At 40.4% G+C, this 25,878-nt stretch overlaps 1 protein-coding gene across 5 annotated transcripts; it reads right to left on the bottom strand.

Annotated features, from left to right (window-relative positions):
• Positions 1–1,743: 1,743 nt before the first annotated feature.
• Positions 1,744–25,404, bottom strand: dgkaa (diacylglycerol kinase, alpha a). Of its 5 annotated transcripts, XM_037103087.1 has the most exons (28): positions 25,098–25,362; positions 24,614–24,691; positions 24,329–24,428; positions 23,979–24,185; positions 22,354–22,604; positions 15,074–15,177; positions 14,653–14,729; positions 13,327–13,456; positions 13,059–13,133; positions 12,921–12,970; positions 12,719–12,793; positions 11,960–12,076; positions 10,494–10,611; positions 10,231–10,319; positions 9,604–9,723; positions 8,320–8,418; positions 7,999–8,085; positions 7,772–7,845; positions 7,618–7,692; positions 6,785–6,870; positions 6,604–6,693; positions 6,284–6,444; positions 6,128–6,192; positions 5,248–5,338; positions 4,906–5,092; positions 3,804–3,921; positions 3,529–3,589; positions 2,245–2,319 (listed from the first exon to the last, which is right to left on the bottom strand). In XM_037103087.1, the coding sequence occupies exons 6-28, from the start codon at positions 15,147–15,149 to the stop codon at positions 2,245–2,247; spliced, it is 2,196 nt and encodes a 731-aa protein (XP_036958982.1). In that variant the 5' UTR covers positions 15,150–15,177; positions 22,354–22,604; positions 23,979–24,185; positions 24,329–24,428; positions 24,614–24,691; positions 25,098–25,362. The 5 variants fall into 5 exon arrangements, with proteins under 5 accessions (XP_036958980.1, XP_036958982.1, XP_036958981.1 ...); XM_037103085.1 differs by lacking the exon at positions 24,614–24,691 and having other exon boundaries at positions 1,744–2,319; XM_037103086.1 differs by lacking the exons at positions 24,614–24,691; positions 25,098–25,362 and adding an exon at positions 25,369–25,404.
• Between the last annotated feature and the right edge of the window lie 474 nt (positions 25,405–25,878).

Raw genomic sequence — 25,878 nt, 5'->3', positions numbered from 1 at the left:
ACCTTGTTGTTGCGCAGGTACAGGGACTATCAGGGATGTAACTTCACCTAAACCTAAACTAACCAAACAAATAATCACATAAATTAAATTAAATGACTGGGAGCAAAGAACAAAATGGAGTTTCAGATGTAAATCAGTTTATATTTAACAGTTACTGGTTTGTATTACAACAGAAAGGATGCAGTCAAATAGTTAATAGTTGTGTTGATGCACCACTCACTCCTGACTGTAGAAATCCCAGTGACTTCACTGGAACTCGGAGAGTTTTGGGGATTTCTTGCATCACACTGGAGTTTGGTTTCAGTTTATTATCATTACTAGTTGTGGGTTCAATTTAAACTTAAAGCACCGTGACTACAGCTCATCATTGTCCGTGATAATAGCCTGTTTTTACATAGTGTCGATTTTAAACTTCCCCTAGAGTCAAAAATAAACCCGGCTTCCTGATACTTCTCTATTTGAGCTTCACTGAACTGAACAACATATGTGCAGACGTTGACAATTAAAAGTCTGTTTTCACATTCATCTGCCGAGGAAGGGAAAGTCACTCTGTGCCCACTTTAAATCTCAATTCAACATGTGTATATGAGAAGGATTTTGTGAATTCACCACCTGTTTGCACCACATGACATTCAAATGGGCAACTTATAAAATGGGATGTTGAAATTTGAAACTTCCTGGACGCCTGGTGCCTGACAATCAAAACTAGGAAATTCAAATGATTTGCATACTCATGGATGGATGACTTTGTGTTTGGGTCTGTAGAAATAGAAGCAATCTCAAGAGATTTTGGTAGAAATGAAGAAAAACATGATTATTCTTCAAAAGTACATTATTTTCTACATCTTCAAACAGGTTCTGAGAGTCTCTCTGAGGCTTTTCTATATTTGCTTCACTGAACCCGAGCAGTCCAAAGGCACAAATGTGAGACAATTCCTATTTTATATGCAAACAGCTGTTTAAATAACTCTGATCAGCAGCTGTTGGCAACGTTTCCACACATACAGTATGCGATCAAGTCAGGAGTAACGATTTGTTCAACAGGGTTTGAAGGCAGCATGTGCTGATGGCAGACAAACCGCTCACTAAAAGTTGTGGGGTTAAAAATTCTCAGAACAAACTAGTGTTTTCTATAAACACAGATGTTCTCCTTGACAACAAAGAGACTGAGCTGTGAAATCACAAATTAAGTCTAAAAGAGGAAGAGAAAACACTTATTTTGAGTCTGAGGACGTGAACATGTTGCAGCCAGCTGACGCCCCCTGGTGGCCGAAAGAAAATGACACGCAAGACACTGAAGTTCAGAGGATTTATTAAAATATTTAAACAGTGTATTATTATTATTATCATTTCAGGCATATTACATTAACATCTTCAAGATACATTGAAATAATGTGACTGATAAAGCATTTAAATAAGAACTACACATATCTGAACCAATTAATTTCAAATTAATCTCATCAGCAATTTATAAGTTAGAAGTGAAAATCTCTCAACTTTCCGCGCTAAAAACAAGTACAGCAAAACACTTTCTTCCCTCACACACACACACACACACACACACACACACACACACACACACACACACACACACACACACACACACACACACACACACACACACACACACACAGGAACAGCAGATTAGGCCGACTGCTGAAGTGGATCAACACGCAGCCCGTTTGGCAATGATTGTCCTATTATTACTGTTCCCCAACACATTTTCAAGTATCTCCTGAAATGTTTTTTTAAAAAAAAAAGGTATAACACCTTCAGCCACTTTTTGAAATGTAATTTCATGAATCCTTCTATTTTGGTTCCAACCTGACAAAAAACATACATGCCTGGCTTTCGCAGCGTCTTTACAGCCACAACAAAAACAGCAATACTACATGGTTTATGTCCAAAGTGCATGCCTACACAATGCTCTGTTTATCCTCTACCTAAGTCATAACCATAGAGAACAGATTTTAAAGGCACATGAAGCTGTATATTCTTCTTTTAGCATGACATTCATTTACCCTTACTTTAAGTTCCTACAGAGCAACAAACCCACTAACTGTGAAGCACTGAGACAGCCAGGGTGTCGAGTATTTGATAAAAACACAAGAGTAAATTTGGTCTAAATTAGTTGCCACGATGCAAACATATCTCACCGTACAGTTTGTATTCTATGTTTCGGTTATGTGTTACAGACATGCAGAAAAGTGTCAGTCCTCTATGTACAGTTAAAGGGCTGCAGTTTTATTTGAAAAAACCAGACGATTTGGCCTGCGGAGCCATCAACATGCTGGCTTGATTCTTGTGTGTGATGTGAATCTGAAAAGGAAATAAAGAGAGCAAAACAGCCAGTCAGTTACAATATAAACCAAAACATCTCTAATTTGTTTTTTAATGCTAATAGAGAGGCACCTCTTCCAGTGGACCGCTATGGGACGTTGTTCCAGAAAAAAATGTGTGGTGGTGAATCATGACTGACCAATTATTTTTTTTCATCCTGTTTGAATTGTGCTTTGAAATACACGTGGCATGTTTGTCAAATTACAAGATTCATTTTTCACCTCGATAAAGTCGCAGTTCGTCATAAAACTGGTGTCAACCATAATTAAATAAATAAAGATGGATCCACCATGTCAAGTGTCCTTCTAAGTCATGTTGGTGTGTGAGCGTGCAGAATATCAGAGCTCTGGAACTGACGCTACTGAATGGAGTGAAGCCATCATTGATGGAGGAAATTCAAACTGTGCTTTTGCTGCTTTGACAACAGGTCTATTAGAAAGACTACACACCGCACAGTCACGTAATGCTGTGTCATTTAGCACTAACCAAAACCTCTAACTGACAGCTTGTAGAGTTTAGCTATCTCACAGAGCTAACTCTTTTTTTTCACATACTGTAACTGCAGCTGTCACTATGGCCAGACTTGTCATAATTTTCACCTTTTTAAAAACTTTTTCATTTGGCGAGGTGACAGCCACCTAAATATTACTTTTCTATCATTACAACAAATTTTCAGCAATTTTCTTGACTTAAATTAAATCATCTTTTACATGGACAGACATAATTTGTGTAATTTATGGCACAATTAGAACACGATTCAAAAACTGATGTCTCTTGCCATTCAACCCCAAAGAAAAAATGGTGATTCCTACACACATTTTCTACCCCTGTATTGACTGATTAAACTAAATTTAAAAAGTTGTCATTTCGGTTGCAAACATAACACTAAAAAACGGACAAAGTGCTTAAATACAGCCCAACAATTACATGACGATCCACGGCTGCTTTCACTAAATCAAGCTCACCATGAGCGAGTCATACAATATCGTCAACACCTGACACCAACAAGAACATTTTAGAGATAAAAAACAAAACAAAAAGGGGTTAGTTCACCACCATTTACATTTTCCTGAAATAAGATCCCATGAGAGAACAAGACGGAAATGGACTTTGCCTCTCAATAGCAGCATTTGCGTTGATATTTAATTAACGTCCATAAAGACAAAACAGTGTCTGTGTGGTGTTTACCGTGCAGGGAGGCTGCATCCACGGCTCTCCATCTATCTGCATCGGTAAGGCTTTCTTTGTCCTGGGGGTAAAATAGAGAGGGATCAACAAAGTGCATCAGGTAACAAAATCAATAACCCTAAAGTGTAATTATAATACCAAAAGGAAGCCTGCACAGGTAATTATTGTTATGTAAAGAACCAGCTAAGTATCATCCTCAGCTGGTGATCAGAGTCAACTAGAAGCCGTTCTCAAAGCCTGACAAGTCTGAACACGTCTGTGTGGAGGATTCTCACCTGATGGTGATCTGCGATGTTTTCGCAAGCCTCACAGCGCTCTTCAGGCCCGTGTATATCTGTCCCATCTCCATGGCTCCTTCCAGTCCCACCACCTCTAATCGACGATCACTGAGATCTGACAAGAACACAGTGACACACTGAATATCCAGCGCACACACAGGGAACAACTGAGGCGACCGTCGTATTCACAGTGATCTTAGTTATCTGGATACTCAACTTATTGCTCAGATATACTCCTGGATACATTTATACTGATGCGAGACTTACATGTATAACAAATCAAATATTTTTAAGAGGCTATGGGATCACATGACTATAGTGGATTAGTTGGTTGGATCAGTTATGAATGAAAAAGGGCTCTGATAAAACCCACTGAATATTTATAAATGGCAGAGAGACAAAGACTTAGATTAGCTGGTGAACAGTCTGTCATCAGCAAAGACTCTCTCAGGAGTTGGTAGAGACCAAAATCAGAGCTAAAAGGAAAGTGAATATTAGACTAGAGGAAACAAAAAACAAGTACAAATTAATTCCAGCATAGTAAATAATCAACTGATTGCTAAAATATGAGCCAAGCCAGCCTGAAAGGTGACATTATTTCAATGCGTTGACAACTTATCTCTGCTGCCCTCTAGTGGCCAGAGAAATCAGTTATTGCCGGTTAAAATGTGAGTTGATTTGGGATTATAAAAGGAAATTGTGCACTGGTGGACGTAGGCAAACATTAAAAGCGGATTCTTCTCTGAGTTTTTTGAATGAGGATCCAGAACAGCATGAATAGACATAATCAAGTCGGCTAATGGTGTCTTCAAACTGAAGCCACTTTTATTAAATGCATTTAATGATTTGGGCAAATTACCCTCTTAATGCTGCATTAATTGATTTTTGGACCACTTGCAAACAGCAGGTCAAGCAGAAAACATCCGACATATCACATCATTGTTGTTGTAAAGACAGTCGTTAATAGCAAACTGCTGCGAATTCATAATCCTAGCACACACAGGGCAACGTTGCATTTATTTAGGTTCTTGTTAGCTTTTCTTCTCTTCTTCTTTTCTCAAGTCATCATTCAGTGGAGTCAAGCTCGGAGACAAAATACCTTGGGAGGTCACTTTCAGGATTTCTGGGTCGATGATCACATCAGGCTCTTCCTGACCAGCCTGTCCCTTAGTGTCCCCTTTCTTGGTCTCGCCCCACAGGTTGGAACCACCATGCATGCTGGGAATGTTTAGCACAGCAACTCCCTCTAGAGACACGCCACTGAGATCCAGTGGAGTACCACAGCACTGAAGAAGAAGAAGAAGAAGCAGCAGCAGTAACATCAGTACACTGTCTGCTTGTGGGAACAGTTTTTTTTTTTCACACTACAGAAATTGTTTCAAAGACAGAAATGCAACATGCAGACTTTGCAGTGCAGGTTACGCTGATGCTGCTTTCTCACCTCAATTGTAAGACTTTCGCTCAGTTTCTTGCAGGAAGCAGAGATGGTTTCTGAAGTGGCAAATTCGAAATACCACAGCTTGTTCTTCATCCTGCAGTCAAGAAAAAGTATGGTTTTTTTTCTTCAGGTTTGGATGATGTTTCATTTTCACAGAACATTTTTTTAGCACACGGCTCTCCAGGGGGAGGAGGAGTCAGACTGCAAAGCTCATTGCCACAGACATCTGTTGTCGCACCTGCGTTCAGGTTTTTTTTTTTGTTTTTTTGTTTTGCTGCTTATAAAAATCCATCAGACAGGAAAAATAAAAGTAAAACTGAAAAACATTTTTGTTGTTGAACAATGTGTCTGATTTAAAATGAAGTTCTTAACAAGGTTAGTAAATAAAGACCACGCATCAATCTCACCGCAATTCACACAAACAGTATTTAAGCTGAACCTGATCAATTTCCTTCCCCTTTAATTTAGTTTCACATCTTTCCCCTCACAAACCCCTTTTTCTTTTCTCTCTCTCCCTCTCTCTCTCTCTCTCTCCTCTCCCTCTCGTTTGAATACAGGAACCACTGGGGGCACTCCCCGGAAAAATAAATCCCAATGAACCAAGAGACAGCTCCACAACTCGAAGAGGTGTTGGTTGGAAGTAGGAAGTAAAAAGAGAACTGGGGGAGCATCCATCCTGCCACAACTCTAATTTTTCTTTTCTCATTCCATCATCCAACAACCCTCTGCCTCCTTCTGACCCTCAATCCATTCATCTTACATCACCTCATATCTCCATCAGTAATACGCAATAAACCTCTAAATTCATTACTTTGTTGGCGCGGTCTTTATTGGCATAAATGGATTTGTACGTAAATGTTCCACCGGTAAGTGTAATGTGTACCTGCTGTTGAATTTCTGGGGATGTTTCTCCCTCATTGTGTGAAATCGGTGGGCAATGGAGGCATCCTGTTGACACAAGTCAATGATCCAAATGACACAAACAACACAAAACCTAAAAATAAATACTTCCTCTTGTCTGTATTTCTGAGAAACTCACTACGCCAATAGAGAAGTAGTTGTTGATTATTTCATATGGCACCGGATCGCCCTTCTCTTCATTCTCATCGGTGATGACCTGCACACTCCAGCGGTCCATCAGCACCTGAGAGCTCCCCTCGATGTCTTTAAGTATACGACTCAGATCCTCACCATCATATCCTTCAACACACAAACACCAGCGTGACTCACTGTGCACAAATATAGTATGAAGCATCGAGAGAACTTTTGCTGAAGGACATCCAAAAAACAAGCACAGACAGCAACAGAGCATCCAGTTTCAACTGTATGGAAACTCTCCAACTATCATTCGTTTCTCACCTCCTCCCCATCGCAGACATCGCGCAAGGTCATTTCCTGTTCCCAGGGGAAGCACCGCGACAGGTGGCCGTACCAGAAGATTGGCTTTGTCTGATTGCGAGAAAAAGAGGGATGTGTGTCACGATGATTTTCACCAGAAACTGACGTGTGCCTTTTATAGATCTTGATACACCATTCTCACCTATTGCGTCGAGAATCCAGCCAACTGTTCCATCTCCCCCGCACATCAGGATCCTGTAATCCTGCAGACTTCTGAAGAAACTCAAGCTGAAATAAAGATGATGGGAGCTATAACTTCAGAGTGTGATACAGAGCGGAGAGAGGTATTTAGGAATATGCGGTTTGAAATTATACATTTATTCAAATTTTCCTTGTATCCTTGTAAATTCAAGTGACTGAAAATGTATGGAGAGATGAACAGGAATGTTTGTGTGGGCGAGGAATTGTATGTGTATGTAAACACATATGGGTATGAATATCTTAAGGTAAAGGTTTATTTATTGTCATTTTACAGCTACAGGGTTGTGAAATAAAACTGAGTTCCCTTTTCTGTCGTGCTACAAAACGGATAAACAAAGAAAAACAAACTTCACAAACTATAGAGTGAAGTCTGGAGAATGAATTCAGGAGTCTCGCAGGCTGAGGGAAGAAGCCTGTCTGTAGTCTGAATACCTATATATGAATGTAAATGGGGGTGTATGTTTAAGACTGTATATGAATAGGAGTCAATGTTCAATTAAGTATGGATATCCATATGTGTACATATCTAGGTGTGGAGGTATACACAGCTTCTTGAAATCATCCTTTAATTTAAAACACCTCCTGTACTTAATCTCCACAAAACTGTTCTTGTCTAAAGAAAAAAGGAAACTGTACAAGATGAGAATATTATTGACAGACACGTCGATATTTATCTTAATGAAGAGAGAATTATAAACACACTGACAAAAAAGAATATAAGTATATATATATTCTATTTAATGCTGAACATATTCTTTTGCATCAGTTACTCACCCTGGTCCTGGTCCGCCACTTGAGAGGTTGTATACCTGCCGTGGATTCAGTAAATACTGAAATTTATGCAGGACTCTGAAATAAATAAAACCAGGCTAAACAATATGCATGTATCACACATCTTTCTCTCTAAACTTATTCTGCTTGGACTCACCTTTCTCCCTGCTTTCCACCACTTTTAGGGTTGACAAACACAAGAAGAGGATGGGTGTTTGGTACAGGGCTTATCTGAATGAATGATGAACAAATGTTCATTATTAAACAGATGGGAAAACACAAACACACGCTACTGTACATAAAGGCAAACCAAAGGTACCGCACTCGAATTTCAGGTTATACATGTTCAGCGTTATTAAAAGCTTTCGTTGGAGACAAAAATACCTGGAGCACTTGTCCATCAGGAGTAGTATTAAGCTCGCTGTCATCCGCTGAGGCAGAGCAGCCGTTCTTTACATTGTTTGGTCTCTCCTTTAGGGACCAAAACAAAACCAGAGTGAAAAAACAAGTGAATATGTAATAGCTTTTCATGTCTTTTGAGGAAAAAAGAAAAATCTGTACACGCTGTACCTGTCAAAATGCCACACAGGTGAGAGGGGCTAACCAACAACAGGAGGTAGCCCTGGGCTGATGTTATGTTCTGCGTTGGTGTGACAGGCACTGTTTGTACATTTACTTGAGATGTGCCAGAGGATAATTTTGTACCTTTATAACAGGATATATTGCCCATGGAGGCAGGATATGGTCTCGCAGCAGCCCACAGGTGCACTCTGTTGGCTCTTGGTCTGCACATTCATCGTGACGCTGTAAAAAACACAAAAAAACGACACGTTACATAACAACACAGCAGTGGTGACAGTTCACAGGATCCCAATTTATCTTTTTAAAATATTCGGTATCGCATTTCTGCTTCATTTACCGCAAACAGTTGAAAGAGACAGGAATAAAAGCCTCCGCAGGCTGAATTTGAACCAAAAGCATTATGTACATGGTATACAATCAGGCCACTTTAGTCTTTTTTTTTTCAAATCAGGCACTGTCACTGTCTTTTAAAAGAGAGAGCTGAGAACAATAACCATCTGTGACAATGTCAACTCATGCATATGCAGCAACATGAACCTTCAAATGTCACTTTTTAGATTTTATTTTAATTTTTTTTTTGCTTAATTGCTGAAAACACATTTTCTATGACAGAAATAAATTCATCAGCGTTGGAGAAAAAAGCGCAGGTTTTAGATGAAGAGCAGCAGACTGTAAGACGATCACTGCCCACAGCATTATTCGAACATCAAACCTGACCAGCGGGAACGCCGCAGGGAGGAGAGGAAGAGAGTCATGCTAATCAAGCTTGGATCTGAGGCTGCTCATGGCTATCCCTCGGTTACAGGAAAATGAAATAGATGAAATTGGAGTGAGGCTGGTCAAGCAATAGAAAATCAGAGACTGCTGTGCCCACATCTTTAGAGAGTCCTGTCTCCAATACAACATCCCAAGACTACAGCGGGACAAGGAGAGGAGGAATCTGTCTAATCATCACCTTCTTGTTGACGCTGCTTACATTCACCCAGATGCAAATTTGAAAAATTCACTACGTGTTTATGTTTATAGGCCTATATATATATTTTATATTTGTGTAGCACTGGCAATAGCACAAATATTTATATTTATATTTCATCAAGAAGTAATAAAAGCAGTTCACCAGACAGCAATGCTTCAAAATCTCCAAGGGGAATGGAAGACTCTAGTCTGAGCTGAGTTTGCAGTTTATTTCATTTATACGGTGGGTAGTACCTCAGCCCAGTTCTGCCAACAATAGTGAGTACATGAGGGAAATCAAAGGTTAAGCAGTTACGGGATCTTGTACTGTAGTTACTAGACTAGAATGAGAGAAGAGATGTTAGGAAGTTTGAAAGTGTCAACTGTAGAGCTTTACAAATGAATATATAACTGTTAATTTGAAATCAGTGACACACTAAGAAGCTCTCTCACCATCGTGTGGCACCACACACAGTGTTTGCCTGTTAAGCCCCCGAAGCTCTTGATCTTCTTCTGGCATTTATCACACTTCCGAGAGTCACAGTTCCCACTCACCCAGTCGTGCGCTGGAACCTGAAACGTGGGAACAATGTTTTAATGTCCACATAGAGCTGGGTGATATATATGATATTTATATATATTGTTATTGTAATATGACACTACACATCAAGTGTTGTCTTTTCCTGGTTTGAAAGGAACGCATTTCAGTGCAGTGAGTTTATATTCTTTACCAGACTCTTACCCTTATTTTTACCAAATAACAAATTATGCCAACAATATTGTTGATTATTTCACGTGTCAATATTTTGTGATAGAGTCAATAGTTGCAATATTGATACTGAGGTATTTTGACCTAAAAAAATGTATTTGATTGGTCGCTCGGTTGTAGCATTTATGAGGTGCTTTTGAGGAGATACATAATATATTGTGCATCCTGATATAGCCTGCAAGTTATCACAGTGTTATTCTAGTGCCTTATCGTCTAGCCCTACATCCACATAAGAGCACTCAGACACAGGACGACATCTAATTTAGACTGTGCGTGTCACTGTAAATGGTGTCACGGAGACACTAGTATACCCCAGTTTCTTTCTTTGACTTCACATACGTCCTGGTGCAGGGGGCCGGGTTCCTGTTAGCGCAGCGTCCATGGACTGTGTATTTGCAGCCTGCACAACGGGACACAAAACACGGCTGTTATACGACTCTTACACCAAAGTATATCACATTGTCAGGCAGAACAGCCTGGAAAAGAATCCTGAAATTATCAATTTTGACACCACCAGTTTGAGTGATAAGTGTCTCTGCAGTGTCACCCTCTTCTGGTGCGCTCAGGTACTCACAGGTGCAGCACAGTCCCTGCTTCCTCAGACCCAGCAGCATGCTCTGGCACACGTTGCAGTAAACAGGCTTGTTGAAATGTTTCATCCTCCAAAGATGCTGGCCGTCCTTCTGGGTCACCTGGTTGTTGAAGGAACAATCATTGAAGCCGTGGGGAAAGTAAGAGGAGTAAGAAGAGCATTGTGATTTAACAGCTTTGCTACTGTGCAAATTTAAACTCATACATGTTTGTAACAAACTGAGCTTGCATCATATTTGCAGCAGTGTGCTGGTTTCAAGGTCTAAAAATTAATAATTGTCTTACCACGTACAATAGTTTATCTACAGTATTAAATTCTATCGTGTTGGTGTTAAATTAGCAGTCAGGATATAATATTTTGTGAAATTCTGAAAAAATTATAAAACACTAAAAATTTCTTCAACAAAAACAAGAAAATGTTTTTTTCTTCAAGGGTCTTGTAACTGACAAAAATAATAATAATGATAATAACAACTGTGTAATGTCTGATTGTGATATTTTCTGAGTTGGTTTTTGTACCATGACAATTTTGTTCCATTGCATTCCTACTCATGACTAACCTTGCCTTAATGAGATTGCTGAATATGCAGTATATAATTGCTCAACATGTCATGACATAAAGTGTAGCACCATAGATATTAAATTTAACACTGACTATAATCTCAAATTCTCAACACAAGATTATAAGGTCGCTTTTAAATCTGTTTACCAGCGCTCTTATCCAGATTACACACTTACACATTATTTCCGACATGATGCCTCGGCCTATCACTTACTGCATGAGCCATAGCGGTCAGCCCGGGAAGCAGCACAGAGCGACTGTGAGGGGGCTGAATTCATGCACCCCAGGCTTCAAATGTCTATTGGTGGCTAGAAATAGCCTGAGGGGGAAGTCCCTCACATTGTTGTTGAGGCCAAACCCTGTGACAGAGTCCAGTTCGTGGTTTTAGATCGTCACAGTGATCTGACAGACTTGTGGTCTGACATTAAGTGGCATTTACATTCCTGGCAATACAACAAAAGACACCTGCACACAAAACTAATCTCTTCTTGATTTTTAGACAATAATGTTCATATTTATCGCCCATTACTAAAATATATAATTTAGTGCAACAGCCTTAGGATGGCTATGTCAAGTAACCACTTTGTTAAATGCGGGCACAGATTGTGCAGAGTAAATGGAAAACACTGAAGCACTCTGATGGTGCAGAGCTTGCATGAGAGATGACATTACCACACCCTGTAACACTGAGTCGGCAAAAAGGCCCTCATAGACAGAGAGGAGGCGAAGGACAGAGAAGCAGCTGGCAAGGCCAGAGTTTCACAAGAGCAGTAAAAGTAGGCTTTACCACTTTGTGACACACCTGCTGTAAAAGTGAAATACAGCTGAGGCTCGGCTTTTGAGGCCAAATCCTTAATGAAAAGATAAACTTTCTGCTTTTAAAGCACCTTCAGACCCAGCAGGACCAGCAAGGGAACGTTGTTCATGCCACCCTCCACCCACTCCTCCAGAGACACAGTGCCGCTGCTGTCAGCATCGATCGCAGTCATCATGTCCTTCAAAACCTGATGAAATGACATTTTATTGTTATCAGATCAGCACACACATTTTATATTACTTTAGAAAGCCATACAGTATAAGAGGCCCTCTTGTTTGTTATGGTTACAGCACAAAAAAATATTGGGACCCTTTGCTGAACATATTAAAACAAAAAGTTATCATGTTTTTTATTCTTCTGTACCTTGATCTGTCTGGATTTCAGCTCCCTGACCTTTGTCTTGGACCTCCTTCCATCTATTTCTGACCAACTATCCAACATAAAGTCACTGTATGGGCTGACATATACAAGTGCATTTTTTCTGTGATCTGGCAGTCTGTTTTGCATACTCTGTTTTGTCAATTTATTGTTTTATTGTCTTGTTTGTTTTGTTTATTGAATGTCTGTGTTGTGAAAAAGGAAAATTTTGTTGGATATCGCACTTGTGCCTTGGAATTTGTGATTTCACAGGTCCAGGGAAGCTTATCATTTTACCAACCCTAGCAAATGAGTAACAAGTGCTGCAATATACTGTACGTGATGATGTAAGAGATATCTTGTGCATACAAATGTGTCCATCAACATGTGATTGCTTTGGCACCGATGTACAGTAAAGCACAGTATCCACAGACTTTTTATGGGTTAGAGAACGGAGCATTCTGGGACTTACCGGCCTCAGCTCTGACACATCCCATCCGAGGTAGTCTGCAGCATGCATCATCTGAGCAATAATCCTATCCACTTCCTGTTTTCAAAAGTAACAAAAGACTAGTGTTAGTACTGTGGCTGATTCAATAACTTACTTTAAATTAAGGCCATACATTTTTACTTTCTTTTTTTCATAAATATCCCACCCCAAAAAATTAACTTACAGAGCTGTCGAGGACCCCATTGCCATCTCTGTCATAGAGCTTGAAAGCAACTAAAGAGAAGAGAGGAAATTAAAGTGGAAGCACTGGAGCAAGTCATCACTCATATTATTTTGAGCATCAAAGAAACCAAGGACTCACACTCAAGCTTGTCCCTGGGCTGGCCATCCTCCAGCAGGGAGAAGTAACATGAAACATCCTTGAGAAAGACCTCCTCTGTGGGAGAGATGGAGGAGAGTGAGGGAGGGCTGTGAATACTCTGGTTACCATATCTGCACAAACAGTACCTCACAGGCATGTGGTGATAAATGAAAGTATGCCAAATAGGCCATGGCGTAAATTGATAAGGGCCTGCAGCACATTAGCGTGGAGGCAGTGAGTTGTGTTAATACATGGTGTACAATCTCACTGGCACTGTCTTCCTGGGTGGGTTCAGAGTTTTGGAAGGAGCGGAAGAGTCGCTGGCAGAGATCCACAGGGAAGTCCTCCACTTCTAAATAAGTCTTCAGGAACAGACGGAAGCCTTCTTCATTGATGCACTGTAGAAAGAATGAATGAGAGAGAAATATTTTTGTTTACTAACATTTTGTTACATGTAAAATGAAATGTTATAACGTCCAGTGTGTGTATCGTTCATGTTAATGTCTGAAGTTTGCCTTTTCTTAGAAAAAAGGGGAAGATTATGATCACATTGTTACCACTGAGGGAAAATGTTTTCTCTGACATGTGTCCTTTTAATAGAACAGGCTTGTTGAGCCATTTAAGTGCATCCAGTGTGGGTTAAGAGGCTTTCAAAAGCCTAAGATGTTTCTCACAATCATTTAATCGATCATTTTCTGTAAGTCAAAATATGTTTAGCTCCAAATACGGAGTGGCTGCAGGGTTCTCACTTGGGCGATGACATAAGATAAAAAAACAAGCTCCTGATTCAAGCTCTCAGTCCATCTGTCTGGGCTGCTATCTGTCTTTCTCACATGATAATATGCTGCAGGGGCTGACAAGCAATAGTCCCTCGATAATGGTGAGCCACAAACCCATTTCTTGTTGACATTATTCCATTTCCATGGTTGATACCCTGCAGAGCTGCTCCAGTAATAAATAATGTCACAGCAAGACAGCCAAGTCACAAAAGAAAACGCACAGAAAAGGCATCATTACTCTGCAGATACCAACATTTACAACAGATAACCACATTGTTCTGTGTTCTTTAACAGATTTAAACTTGTACTTCAGAGTAGTATTTGAAAAAACAACATATCCTTCTTATTATCTAATTAAACTGGAGCTAGCCAAATCAGCCATCAGAAATTACTGCACTTGCTCATTGCATAAATTGGCTGACAGTGTTAGCCCCTGATGTGCAGTATTGGAAAGACCTTTTTCAATTACATTTCTGCTTACACTGCATGAGGGGAGCCAGCACACTGTTCGGCAAGGCCTTCCTGCGTGGGCAAAACTAAGGAGGTAATTTACATTTGCAACCTTGCTCGAGTGCGCTGAAGATTTTTCTCATGGACATCTTTGTCCACATGACTGATGGGTTTGAATATAATTAATAAGCATAGGACAATTAATAACTGCACAATGTACATAAATCAAATGCTCATTCCTCGCTAAAGGGCTGTGCTGAGAGCTTTAATTTGGCTCAGTTATGTGGCTCGTAGCTGACGTCACTGTGAGTTAGTTTTAGAGGGGTGGACCTGATGGTGAACGGCAGGACACAGTGTCCCCTCACCTCTCCATGTCTGTGCTGTGCCAGACTGCCATCTGCATCAAATTCCCTCAGCACATCTTTCACCTTCAGGCTGCAGTCTGGAAGCAGAGACACGCAGGTTACACAAGGATACATGGTTCACACATCACCTTCCCCTGTGCGTGACCATTTTCATCCCACATTTCTGAGATATCATGTACACAAACAGGATGATTACACAATGAATATAGCTTTATCTGGGGGAAAAAATGATGTGCATGCTTTATTTGCAAAAAACAGACTGTGGCTGACTGCTGCCTCCTCTAGATATGAGAAACCATGAGCGTAAATGAGTGTGTGTGTGTGTGGGTGGAAGTGGAAGTGGAGGGGAGGGGTGTTAAGCGCTGAGAAAGCTGCCTGCCTGCCTGCCTGCCCGCCCGCCCGCCTGCCTGTCTGTACTCACATTCAATGTACTGCTGTAGCTGGATGAAGTCGACGGGGCTCAGTTCCTTCACCTCTGGGTTTGTGGGGGTGGACATGGTGCCTGCTTCTGCACTAACTGCCTGCCTGTGCACAGGCGAGAGAAACAGAGAGATGTAGACGGAGAGAAAAGAGAAGGTGGGTGCACAGTAGCCTGCCTCTTTGTAAAACATAAAAGCATGGCTGCAAGCAAAAGATAGCATCTACCATCTCGCATCGTAAAAAAATCCATAATTGTACACAAGGAAAATTACACTAAACATCCAACGCCGAGTGAAGCAGAAGCATGACAGTGGGTGCAAGAGAACACAGAAAGGCAGTCAACACTGTTCATGAGAAAATATCTTTTCACATTTGGCGAACACAATGAATGTTATAATAGGCTTTTATGTCTATTTCTCCCTTGTATGATGCTCTAAAATGGAGCTGCACTGTCACACATGAACAATTTTGTGTACTTATAATATTGTATTTGTTTTATCTCTTAACATCAGTAAGGTGTGACTAGCCACTGAAATCTGGGCCAAAAGTCTGGTAGAAATGATGTCAGGCTAAATGTACCCATGGTACTTTGGCTCTTGAGATTCTCTACACCCAGAATCTTTTTCCATATACTCACTGGCCCATATTGGTTCAGGACAATAGCATACATAAGGAGTGTTATTCGTGTTGTTCGATCAGACCATAAGAGTATAAGGAAGTGCTAAAATACAGAAATAAACAATAGAATCTTGGTGAGAGGTTACAAAAAACCAAAACAATCTGGCTTGTCAAGGGACCTCCCCGCCAGACAAAAGGAAGAGACTTAAATGTCAACTAAGGCTGAAAGCAGGCGTGAAATTTGAATCTGACACAGAAAAGGAGGTTGCAATGGCAATCACCGTTGGCCTAGCACATCGTTCAGAGGTCGCAGGCATGAAGTCTGAACGAACACGTGGTTGTTTTGTGAATGCTTTCATCAGAAGCAAACGCACTGTTTAAATGTAATGGAAAGCGAGTAAAGACAGGACAACAAACAAACAAATGTATTAATCAATGAGGAAAGAGGAGGAACCAGATAATGGTGGAGAGAAAGTTGCCATCCCTGTTATCCTGTTAAAGGTTGTTGTTGTAGATGCATGCCGTTAAATGTTGCCATCAGAAATATACACATAGATCAATATGGAATTCATAGAACTCCTAATGCAGCTGATAATCAATATGTACAGCTATTATGTGAGCTAAGATTTTTTCCTGTCTGTCATAACAAGCACTGAGAAATAGCATGCACTCACTGATACATTCCTCTCATGATTGGAAGAGCATTAAGAGAATACCTGTGTTAGAGCAAGACCGTAATATTTCTAAAGATGAAATAAACACATTCTTTCATCTACAAACAAAGTGTTATGTTGAAAAGTAATAAAATGCACTCATGCTCTATTTAATCCTCTCAGGTTTCCATCTGCTACGGTCTTAGTTGGTCTAGTATGATCAGTAGCTTCGCAGAGAGATGATATAGGAATATAATCATGATATGATATTTTCATTTGAACTGAAAAACTATAATAAAATCCTGACAATATGACATTTGTTGGGGTATATACAGAGCATTACAGTGCTTAATTATAATGCTGTTCACCCAACATTTTAACTCAAAAAAATGCAGCTTCATGCAATTTGGATTATATTTTGATTAACTGTCCAGCAATACAATCCTGTGTAACTACAATCACAAGACTTATCTGTACATGTTAGTAGTGGCTTTTACACTATGTTGTTACATCAATTGTTAATAAGCACAAGTTACATGGTCTTGACCACAGCAGTGATTCTGCACGATTGAGCCGATACATACTTGCTGTAAATGCTGCAGAGTGTCAGCTGTTAACACTGCTTTCATCCTGAAATTTGTCTGAGGTAACTGATCCATCACAGCAAACTGCATTCCTTTTTGTGTCTATTACATTACCGTTATGGGGTAATGCAGTGGAGAATCAATCTGCTCTTCACCTGCAGTACCATGCAACTGTAATGGATCTTAAAACAATAAACACACTACTCAGTGGACAAGATAAGAACATAAATAGTCTGCTAATTGATTCTGATCCTGCAGAGATATGAATGGGAACGGAAGGCAGGAACATTAAGAGGGAGAATGAGAAACTCAACAGTGTGCTTTGTAAAATGGTTGGACGTGTGGCAGGGATGACTTGTTTTTGTATACTAACCTGAAAGTTAGTTCTGGTTCCCTCAAGAAAAAGTTTATGGGATTTTTCAATTGGATTTTGGATTATTGCTGAAAACAAGCTCTGTGGCAAACACAAGCTTATGATATTACTTAAATTCAGGTTTTAGCCACTTTTTAAGGACACGTGATACTTTCTTATTGAAACAGGATGTATTTTATGTCATGAACAAAAGGTGAAAATACCTTAAGCTTGTGTCACAGCCACACCATATCATTTCAGGCATTTAACCAAAAAGAGCATTAAATAATAACTGACTTCAAAACGAGGGAACCGGAATTTCTAAAATGCGAATTTATTCCCAGTTTTAAGTGCTTATTCCTGCAGCACTCTATTCATCTGGTCTAACAGAGTGAGCCTGTTGGCTCAAAACCAAGTACCCAGTGGCAATTCTGGTAATACCCCACTTAAAAAGGGAACATACGGGGGGAAACTGGAATACGATAAAAATACTGAACCCGGTCCAACAGTTTTGAAGCGTTACACACACACGTAGGCCATTCTAAGCCTGATACCATGTCTAATATCAACACCTTTTTATCATCAATTGCACAAATACTGAGCTAAACGGAATAAAAGACTGTGGTGGCTTTTAATAGAGGTTGATGAATAAGACCTCAGTGTAAATGTGTTGTTCACACTATTGTCCACAGGTGTTATCACACATTAAAGAGCAGCCAGTGCAGGTATCAATGACGGCTGCCTGCACTGAACAGAAAATCAGAGTGCTTACAGGACAAAGAACTTACTGAGGAAAATACATTAAATGATCTAATATAAGAATGACTCTTTACATGTGATTCAGATCCATTTGCTGTCCTTGGACTCTGAAAGGTTTCCACTGTCCTCACTTAATTCCCTAAAAATGTCAGCAGCTTTGCGTCGTGCTTCTGTAAATGCAGCCGATCAGTAAGACCAGGTCTGACCCACAAAGGAGTCATGAAAAGCCATCTGCTACTGATCACCTGATTACAGCCTGAAACTGTCTGTCCTTAAATGTGCTCCTGACTCTCCATCTTCAAACCCTGTCTTAAAAATAAATAAATAAACCAAAAATAGGCATGAAACACACCTCTCATTTTAGATGATTTCCTTTCCTGTTTTTATGCTCTCCAGAGGAACGTGATGTCACCGGCTGCATCGTGTCTACTCTGTCTCCTCACCGACTCATCATCATTATTGTGTGGTTCAATGAGATCTCGAGCCTAGGAGTAATCTGATCCCTCACTTCCTGATTAGATAATGATTTGCATGCATGATGCAGACAGGGAATCAGGACCAGTCAGAACATGGAGAACAGGAAGTGGCATCCCCTGCACTTAGAGGAAAAAAATATGAATAGTGTAATACGTGCCGAGCGAGTTGTCTTCGCTCTAAAACATGGTGAGGGGATGTGAAAAATTATGGCTCCGTCTAAATGATCTTACCAGAGCGAGTATAAATATTTTAGAGGGTTTGAGGAATATCTGAGGCTTGTTACAGACTGTGTGACAAACTGATTGTGGGCTGGCCCTCAATAAGGGTACACTGTTGGGCAAAAGAAGCTTTATGAGGGAACTGTTTATGTTGCTGTTATAGAAACATTTATGTGGTAGGAACTCTGCTGTGTAGACACGAGAAAGATTTAAATGTCCGCCAACATAGCCATCGTTTGGTGTGATTTACAGTCTGAGGGACATTTCAAAAACAAAATGTCGCTCCATATAATCAGTACAGTATAAATGGCTGAGGCACACAGTCTGCCAGAAGTGGTTCTTCAAATAGCAGCAAAGAACATTTTCAATGTTAAAGTGGTTCTTCAAGCAGCAACAGCTTGTGAGAACGTAACTCCCCCATAAACCACTGAAAAACCGTATGTTTCAAGCCTGACACAAGGCTTTACTTCTGACCACTCAACTGAAAAACACCAAACAGCTATATAAAAACTCACACAGTGAAATAATAGGAGAGCTAGAGTGGACAGTTTGGTTGGCATTTTCTTTCACACATGTAGCACTTTTTATTATGAACCCTTCATGTCCAGATTAAAAACTGTCAACAGCCATGTAGCACTCTCTTTACAAGACTCGATTCAAGGTACACTTGGGGATGACCTTTTTTCCATGTAGGCTAATGTTTGTGCAAGCTGTCTCAACGCCCACGCCTTGTGTCAAGGAAATCTGCTGTTTTGCAACACTTGCAGGGTGCAAGCCATCGACTCCGTCATTCTGTGGTTGGAAAACACTGCGTAGGTTCTCTGAACAGAGAGTGAAGTCTACATCTAATGTTGGGCATTTGTTTTCCTCCTGAAACTACAACAGTTCTCTTCAGTGGAGTGTGTGCAGATTGCGTCGGGTTAACAGAGGGGGGGAGGACGGACATGCTTTGTTGCTATGGAAAGTGTTTCCCTCCATCAGCTGCTCTCCGTCAGAGTGCTGCCACGGGTGACTAACAGGTAGGAGGAGGCACAGACAGAGAGGGAGGCTGCCAGCTCAGGGAAGGGGGAGCCCAGTCGGTGGCTGTGAGAGTCTTCCCCCTGCTGCTCCACCTCCTCCCACAACATGGGCCTCGTTTGGCCTTCAAAACCAGAGGTCAGGCTCTAAATTGCATTTTACATGCAGATGCTACTGTGACTCACTGCTTGAACAGGGGAATACTCCCTCACTATAAATGGATTGTTTGCTCAGGCCGAAGCAGGAGTTACACATCGGCAGTAATATTTGACTCACTTAGTGAACTATCAGAGAAAAAACCTGCTTCTTTGCATTCATGAATCCCTAGAGGTGCTGCTGTGACCACTACTTTCTGGCTAAAAAAATATAGAACTGGCTGGTGCAGACTTATCAGCTGAATAAGACTGAATGCTGGGTCTGAAGTAATGGCACGATCACTGTTGATCAATGGTCTGTTTAGAGGGGGATTCCCTTGGTTTTATGACTGTATGGTAACACTTAGGGAATTAAGTGGCATCAAACTACAGCAGGCTCTAGTTAGTAGAGATACTAGAGAACACAATAAACATGCGTTCCAAATGAGACAAAAACACGACAGGAAAAAAAGAAAAAAGAAAAAAAAGGCATTCACCACAGCATGAATCACAGATTTCTTGGAAAATGTAGGCGAGGCTCTGCTCGCTCCACGGCTTCAAAGTGACGACTGCCCATCACTCAGAGTTCAGACTTGAATGTGACTTACATAATAGCTTTTTGTGGAGGCAGCGTCGTAGAACACCACATTACCACTCAGAAAAAAAAAAAAACCTCAATCCTGCCTAGACTTGCGAGGGCACACGCTGTCATACAACAGCCACATTGCTTTAAAGGTGAAAGTCTTTGCACGTATCAGGGAGTCTCGCCTGGATCGCCCACAGATCTATATCCACAACTGAAAATGAAACATTAAATGTCATATTTTTCTATGATTCAATCTGAAACGTAATCACCACTACCATGACAGTAAGTCAGGAATCAAAGGGTCTTCGAAAGGAATATTTGATTGTACATGTGAATCACTCTAAACAAGAATGAATGAGCCTAAAAATTTGGAGAGAACAGCGATGTAATACGCTACAGCGTTCCAACATTAAGACAGATGCAGTATGGCAATTGCACGATATGACATGATAATAAATACTGACTTATGGCTTTAAAAATCCTAGTCATCGATACAGTAGTCAGGCAGGCTGAGGTGATGATATAATGAAGGAAGTAAAGGCTTAATAGAAGATACAAAGACTGTATTTAGAGAAGTGAAATAGCCGTAAACAAAGGGCGTCCATACAGTTTCTCTGATCATGCTAGCTACACCATAAAGCAAAAGCTAACATACAAAGAACATTATAAATGTAACAAATGGGCTCAGTTCTAGTTCATTTACAGCCTCTAGCTTCTGATGTAAACATCAACAATGGGACAACTGACCTGACTACAGTATTGATTGTCTGTGCCTGAAAACTCTCCTGCAGCTAGAAACAGATGATTACCACCGAGACTCTCCAGCTTTAAAATAACCTGCTCGTGATGAACACACAGCTCGACCAGGAAAAGTGACACTGCTGGCCAAAAAAGAAAAAAAAAAAAAAAGGGAACAACACAACACTGATCAAGTGTCTGGACTTTCCTGTATGTTTTGTTTTTCCGCTAAGCGTCAGGGCTGAAAGTCACGTTCAAAATGTGCAGTGAAAGAGAAGCTCTGGGTAAAAAAAAAAAAAAAAATATCACACAGAAGTGACAGTGTCCACCAACGCCCACCATCATCCACTCCACACTGAACACGGATTTGGTTATCCCAAACAACAACAACAAAAAAACCCCAGTGAAAACCCGTTGAGGTGTTTTGTGTGTATTTTCATTGAGGTTTCACTGTTCCAGCTGGTGTGGCACCATATCCTGTAACAAACATCACCTGTGATGGGGGTTCACACAGATAAGATCCTTTCAAACAAGGAGTAATAACACCATAAATCTCCTTGCGCAACCTACTCCTGACACAGGCTATCAAGTTGTGGAATATTCTGGTAAGTTTAAATAAAATATACAGTGAGAGTATCTTCAGACGTGACACCTTAAATGCTTGAAATACCCTTGAAAGCTCACCAGTCTCTGCTATGACAGATGGGTCGCTCAATTCTCCAAATAGACTGAGAGATGGGCTCTCCCGCGGGTAACTTAAGTAGCCTGACATTAACAGTCATGACACACTGCAAAGGGAACTGAAATGATGCATGTTCATAAGGTTTGAACAGAAAGCAGCGGACCGTGCATTAAAATACACAAGGTCTGCCTTGCTGGTTGATGTTAGCGTGAGGGATTCACTCTGTTATGAACGCACACGACTTTCTCTTTTAAAAGAATAAAGGAGCCCATGCAGGATTTACGAGAAGCGCCTACGTGAATTTCATAATTCTTGACGGCAAAAACAACAGGCTATAATTATCGTATTTGATAGTCGTTGTTCTGCAGCCAAGCGCCGTAAAAGGGCTGCACTGAAACTTCAATCACACCGAGTCCGGACCTCTTTCTGTTTGTGTGTGTGTGTGTGTTTGTGAGTCGTTTACCTTTCCTGTAAGCCGCTTTTTCTCGAGATCGTCGCGGTGCAGCTCAGCAGACACGGTCACAATCCTGCTCTCAGATGCGACGAGAAGTGGCCGTTAACTTTGCACGGAGGGTGCAGGTTGACGGAGTGGAGGCTGTGAACTAATGCGGAGCACAGACTGAGTGAGCGGATCCCTCTTGTCAAGCACCGCCTCAGCTGCTCTGCGCCCTCTCTGCTCACCAACACACACCCATCACACCGGCGTGCATCCATCTGCAAAGTTAATATGCAGCTGTTAACCTGGAAGCAACGTTTTTTTTTAAATTTATTTCCTTTTTTTACAGCGTAACGTTAGTTATCATTGTGCTCTCGTTAAGCCAATCAATGCGAGGGGTGGGAATGACAGATCACTCACGACAAGACGACGACACATTGCCAACGATGATCAATACATCGTGTGACAATGATTGAAGGATAGCCTGCATCACCATATGGTTCTTACTGAAGAATACAAAATAGCCCCTTAAAACGTACAGTATTTATTCACTGCATTGTGCTTTCAGTTTCACAGGCTTTGCTATGAATGGAGATGAAATAATGGATAAAAAAAAACCCCAACCCAATAGCTAGAATACATTTGTACAATGTACATTTCTGCAAAATCAAATATAACTTATATAACTTAATGTTGCAACTTTACCTTTCTTTAGGCTCAAATTTCTTTTTTGTTACTCTTAACAATGGTGTGCTTATGGTCTGCTTGGGTTAAGACAAAACTCACTTGGTTAGGTTTAGGAAAACCTTATTAAAATGTTTTTTGTTGCCGCACAGACAGCTGAAGATGTCCAAACTTCCCACCATACATGTCTTGTTTTTGTTGCCACAAACATGGCTGGAAATTTACCCGAGGTCTCGTCCAAAATATCTGTTGTTGTCACGTTTACGCATGTTGCAACCACGTGGTCTCCGTCCAAAATCTAACCATCTTGTTTGTCACTAACAAACGTTGAAACACAGACTCGAATTGCAGTCAGTGGCTTAGCCATTTCATCAGGTGTAAGTCCACCAACAGTCTCCTCCACATCCAGAAATGAAAGTTGTGAAATAAACATGTAATATGACATGTTATAATAGTACGTAACATGAAAACATGAAATTTCACGATACAGTACCTAGTCTATGACACTTAAAAATGTGAACAAAAAAGTTAACTGCAAAGATGATGAAAAGTGCGTGCAGTCTTAGCTTAGTGCCTTTTTATCACTTAAACTGACTGCTGTCCATGTCAATGTGTGCCAACATTACAATCTAAAATAACTATAAACTGGCAGAGAGCAGAATAGTTCTGGAGTTAAAATGTTTAAAGGAAGGAAACAAACATGACTCAATAAAACATTTTGAATCTGTGTAAATTAAGTTTACACCACAAGAGTTATGAAACAGCAACTCCGATGAGTCATTCGTCAGGGGGCTCGATTTATCTGACCTGCGTGATTTACTAAAAATACAGTATACAGAACTGAGATAAACAAAAATTACAATCTAATTGCAGTGGGAGGGAGAAGAGAATGACATGGAAAATTCATAATCAATGCACCCAGCAGTTACAGTGCAGTGTACATTTTCTGCCAAGTGGAAGCCACTTACCCACGTCCCTCCTCACAGTTGGCACAGTTGGGTTGTGCTCACAGGCCTTTAGGTGTGACTGCAGCTGGTCCAGCCGCAGCGTGGCAGTACAGCCAAAACCAGCGTCGTCACAGCTGATCTGAAGCTTCAACAGCATGTAGCCATGATGCGGTGCACAGGTCTGAGGTGAGCTGGCCTCACTACCATTAGGTCAACTGGACAGATCTGCTGCTGGACAAACCACTGTGTTACACAGGCATTGCAGAAGGCATGCTCACAGTGTGGAGCCGGAAATGAATGTGAGCATGCAGAGTCCCAAAATGTAAAATCTGAAACATGTTGATACAGGAAAACTGGGTAATCCTTTAAACCTCAAGCACTTCACTACACGTAGAGTACAGCAGGTCTCCACCTCGCCTTGGAACCTTATAACGTTGTATCCTTATGGTACATTACTGGGACCACAACCTCCTGAACAACACAAACAAACACATTAGGTTTTCAGATAACTTAAGTGAATAAATACATGACTATATATACTATAAATAGAGATGAAAGATAATATGTAAAAAGCCAAAATAAATGTTAGCAAAGTACATTTCATGCAAAATCAAAGACAAGTTAAATCTCCATGTTTCTTTATGCTGCAACTCTACCTTTCTTCAGGTTCAAATATTATCAGACAACTGTGCTTATGCTCTGGTTAGGTCAAGGTGCAAAAATCCACCTAGTTTCTGACAAACACACCAATAATAATTATAGTAACTCCATTAACATTGTTCATATAGCGTATTTATGTAAATATTTGGTGCAAGTCGTAAATTGACTACTAAAATGTATGCTGTACATTACTGGGCTACAGCAAGCTGTACCTTTCACAATCACAGACAGTGACTGATTGTGGTAACCAGGCACTGTATACATGTAAAAATAATTTGCGATATCATTTATGCATAATACAACAAAGACATAATGGCACATGTACATGCTATGCTAGGCGAGGCTATAGGATTTTGCCACAAGCTAATAAAAAATGAAATAAACTTTGACATTACAATACACAGAAAAATATAAATTCCGACTGTTTTAAGAAAAGTTGCTAAAACAACTCTCACAAAGACAAACGCTTGGCTTACTTACTGAAGAGCTCTTGAAATATGGCTAATGTAATGCTAGCTAGCTACATGACCAGTTGTTTCCATTGAGCGGAGGCCACTTCACTCCTTCGTCATTATTTTCTCATATCTGTACAGCTTGACGTAGCTCCAGACATACGCATACAATTTTTTTTAGTACGTTGCTGCAATTACTGACACAAAGAAGGTACACATTGACAGAATAACAGACGAATGAGTAGCTGTCCACTTTTTAAAAGTAATTTGTTAACTTAATGCTAATTGGCAGCTCTTACTGATCAGGAGTCAACCGTTGACGTAACATACGTACTGTTGCTATGGTTACCCGCAGTTTGACGTGCACTGCGCATTGATTTAGAAGATTGATGGGAACTACGTTTGAAGACGATAAACGCCTGCAGCCAATCAGAAACGAGTATTATTACACACAGCACAAACTACAGTCACAAAAACACTACACTAAAGCACAAATTAGAGGTAGTTTATTACATTTAATAAAGAAGTTACTTCACCAAATACGATTTTAAAAGAACATTTCAAGGGTTATCTAACAACCCAACAGAAAATGTTAAAAATTTCATCTCCACAAGGGTAAACTGGCCATTAAGCATTCATGATCTAACAATATAACACAAAATAATTACCCACAGAGGAACCTCTATTCCTTCATTTTACTTGTATTATGTATGCCAGGAATACTTCTATTTCTGAGGTACACATAGAATGTTGCGTGGAGGGCTGCTGTATGCCTTGTAACAACCAACCACATCACATAATACTGTGTG

The sequence above is a fragment of the Acanthopagrus latus genome, chromosome 7 (assembly GCF_904848185.1).
Source record: "Acanthopagrus latus isolate v.2019 chromosome 7, fAcaLat1.1, whole genome shotgun sequence".
NCBI classification, from domain to species: Eukaryota; Metazoa; Chordata; class Actinopteri; order Spariformes; family Sparidae; genus Acanthopagrus; species Acanthopagrus latus.
The sequence above is the reverse complement of the archived record's forward strand: the minus strand, read 5'-3'. Positions and strand labels throughout refer to the sequence as shown.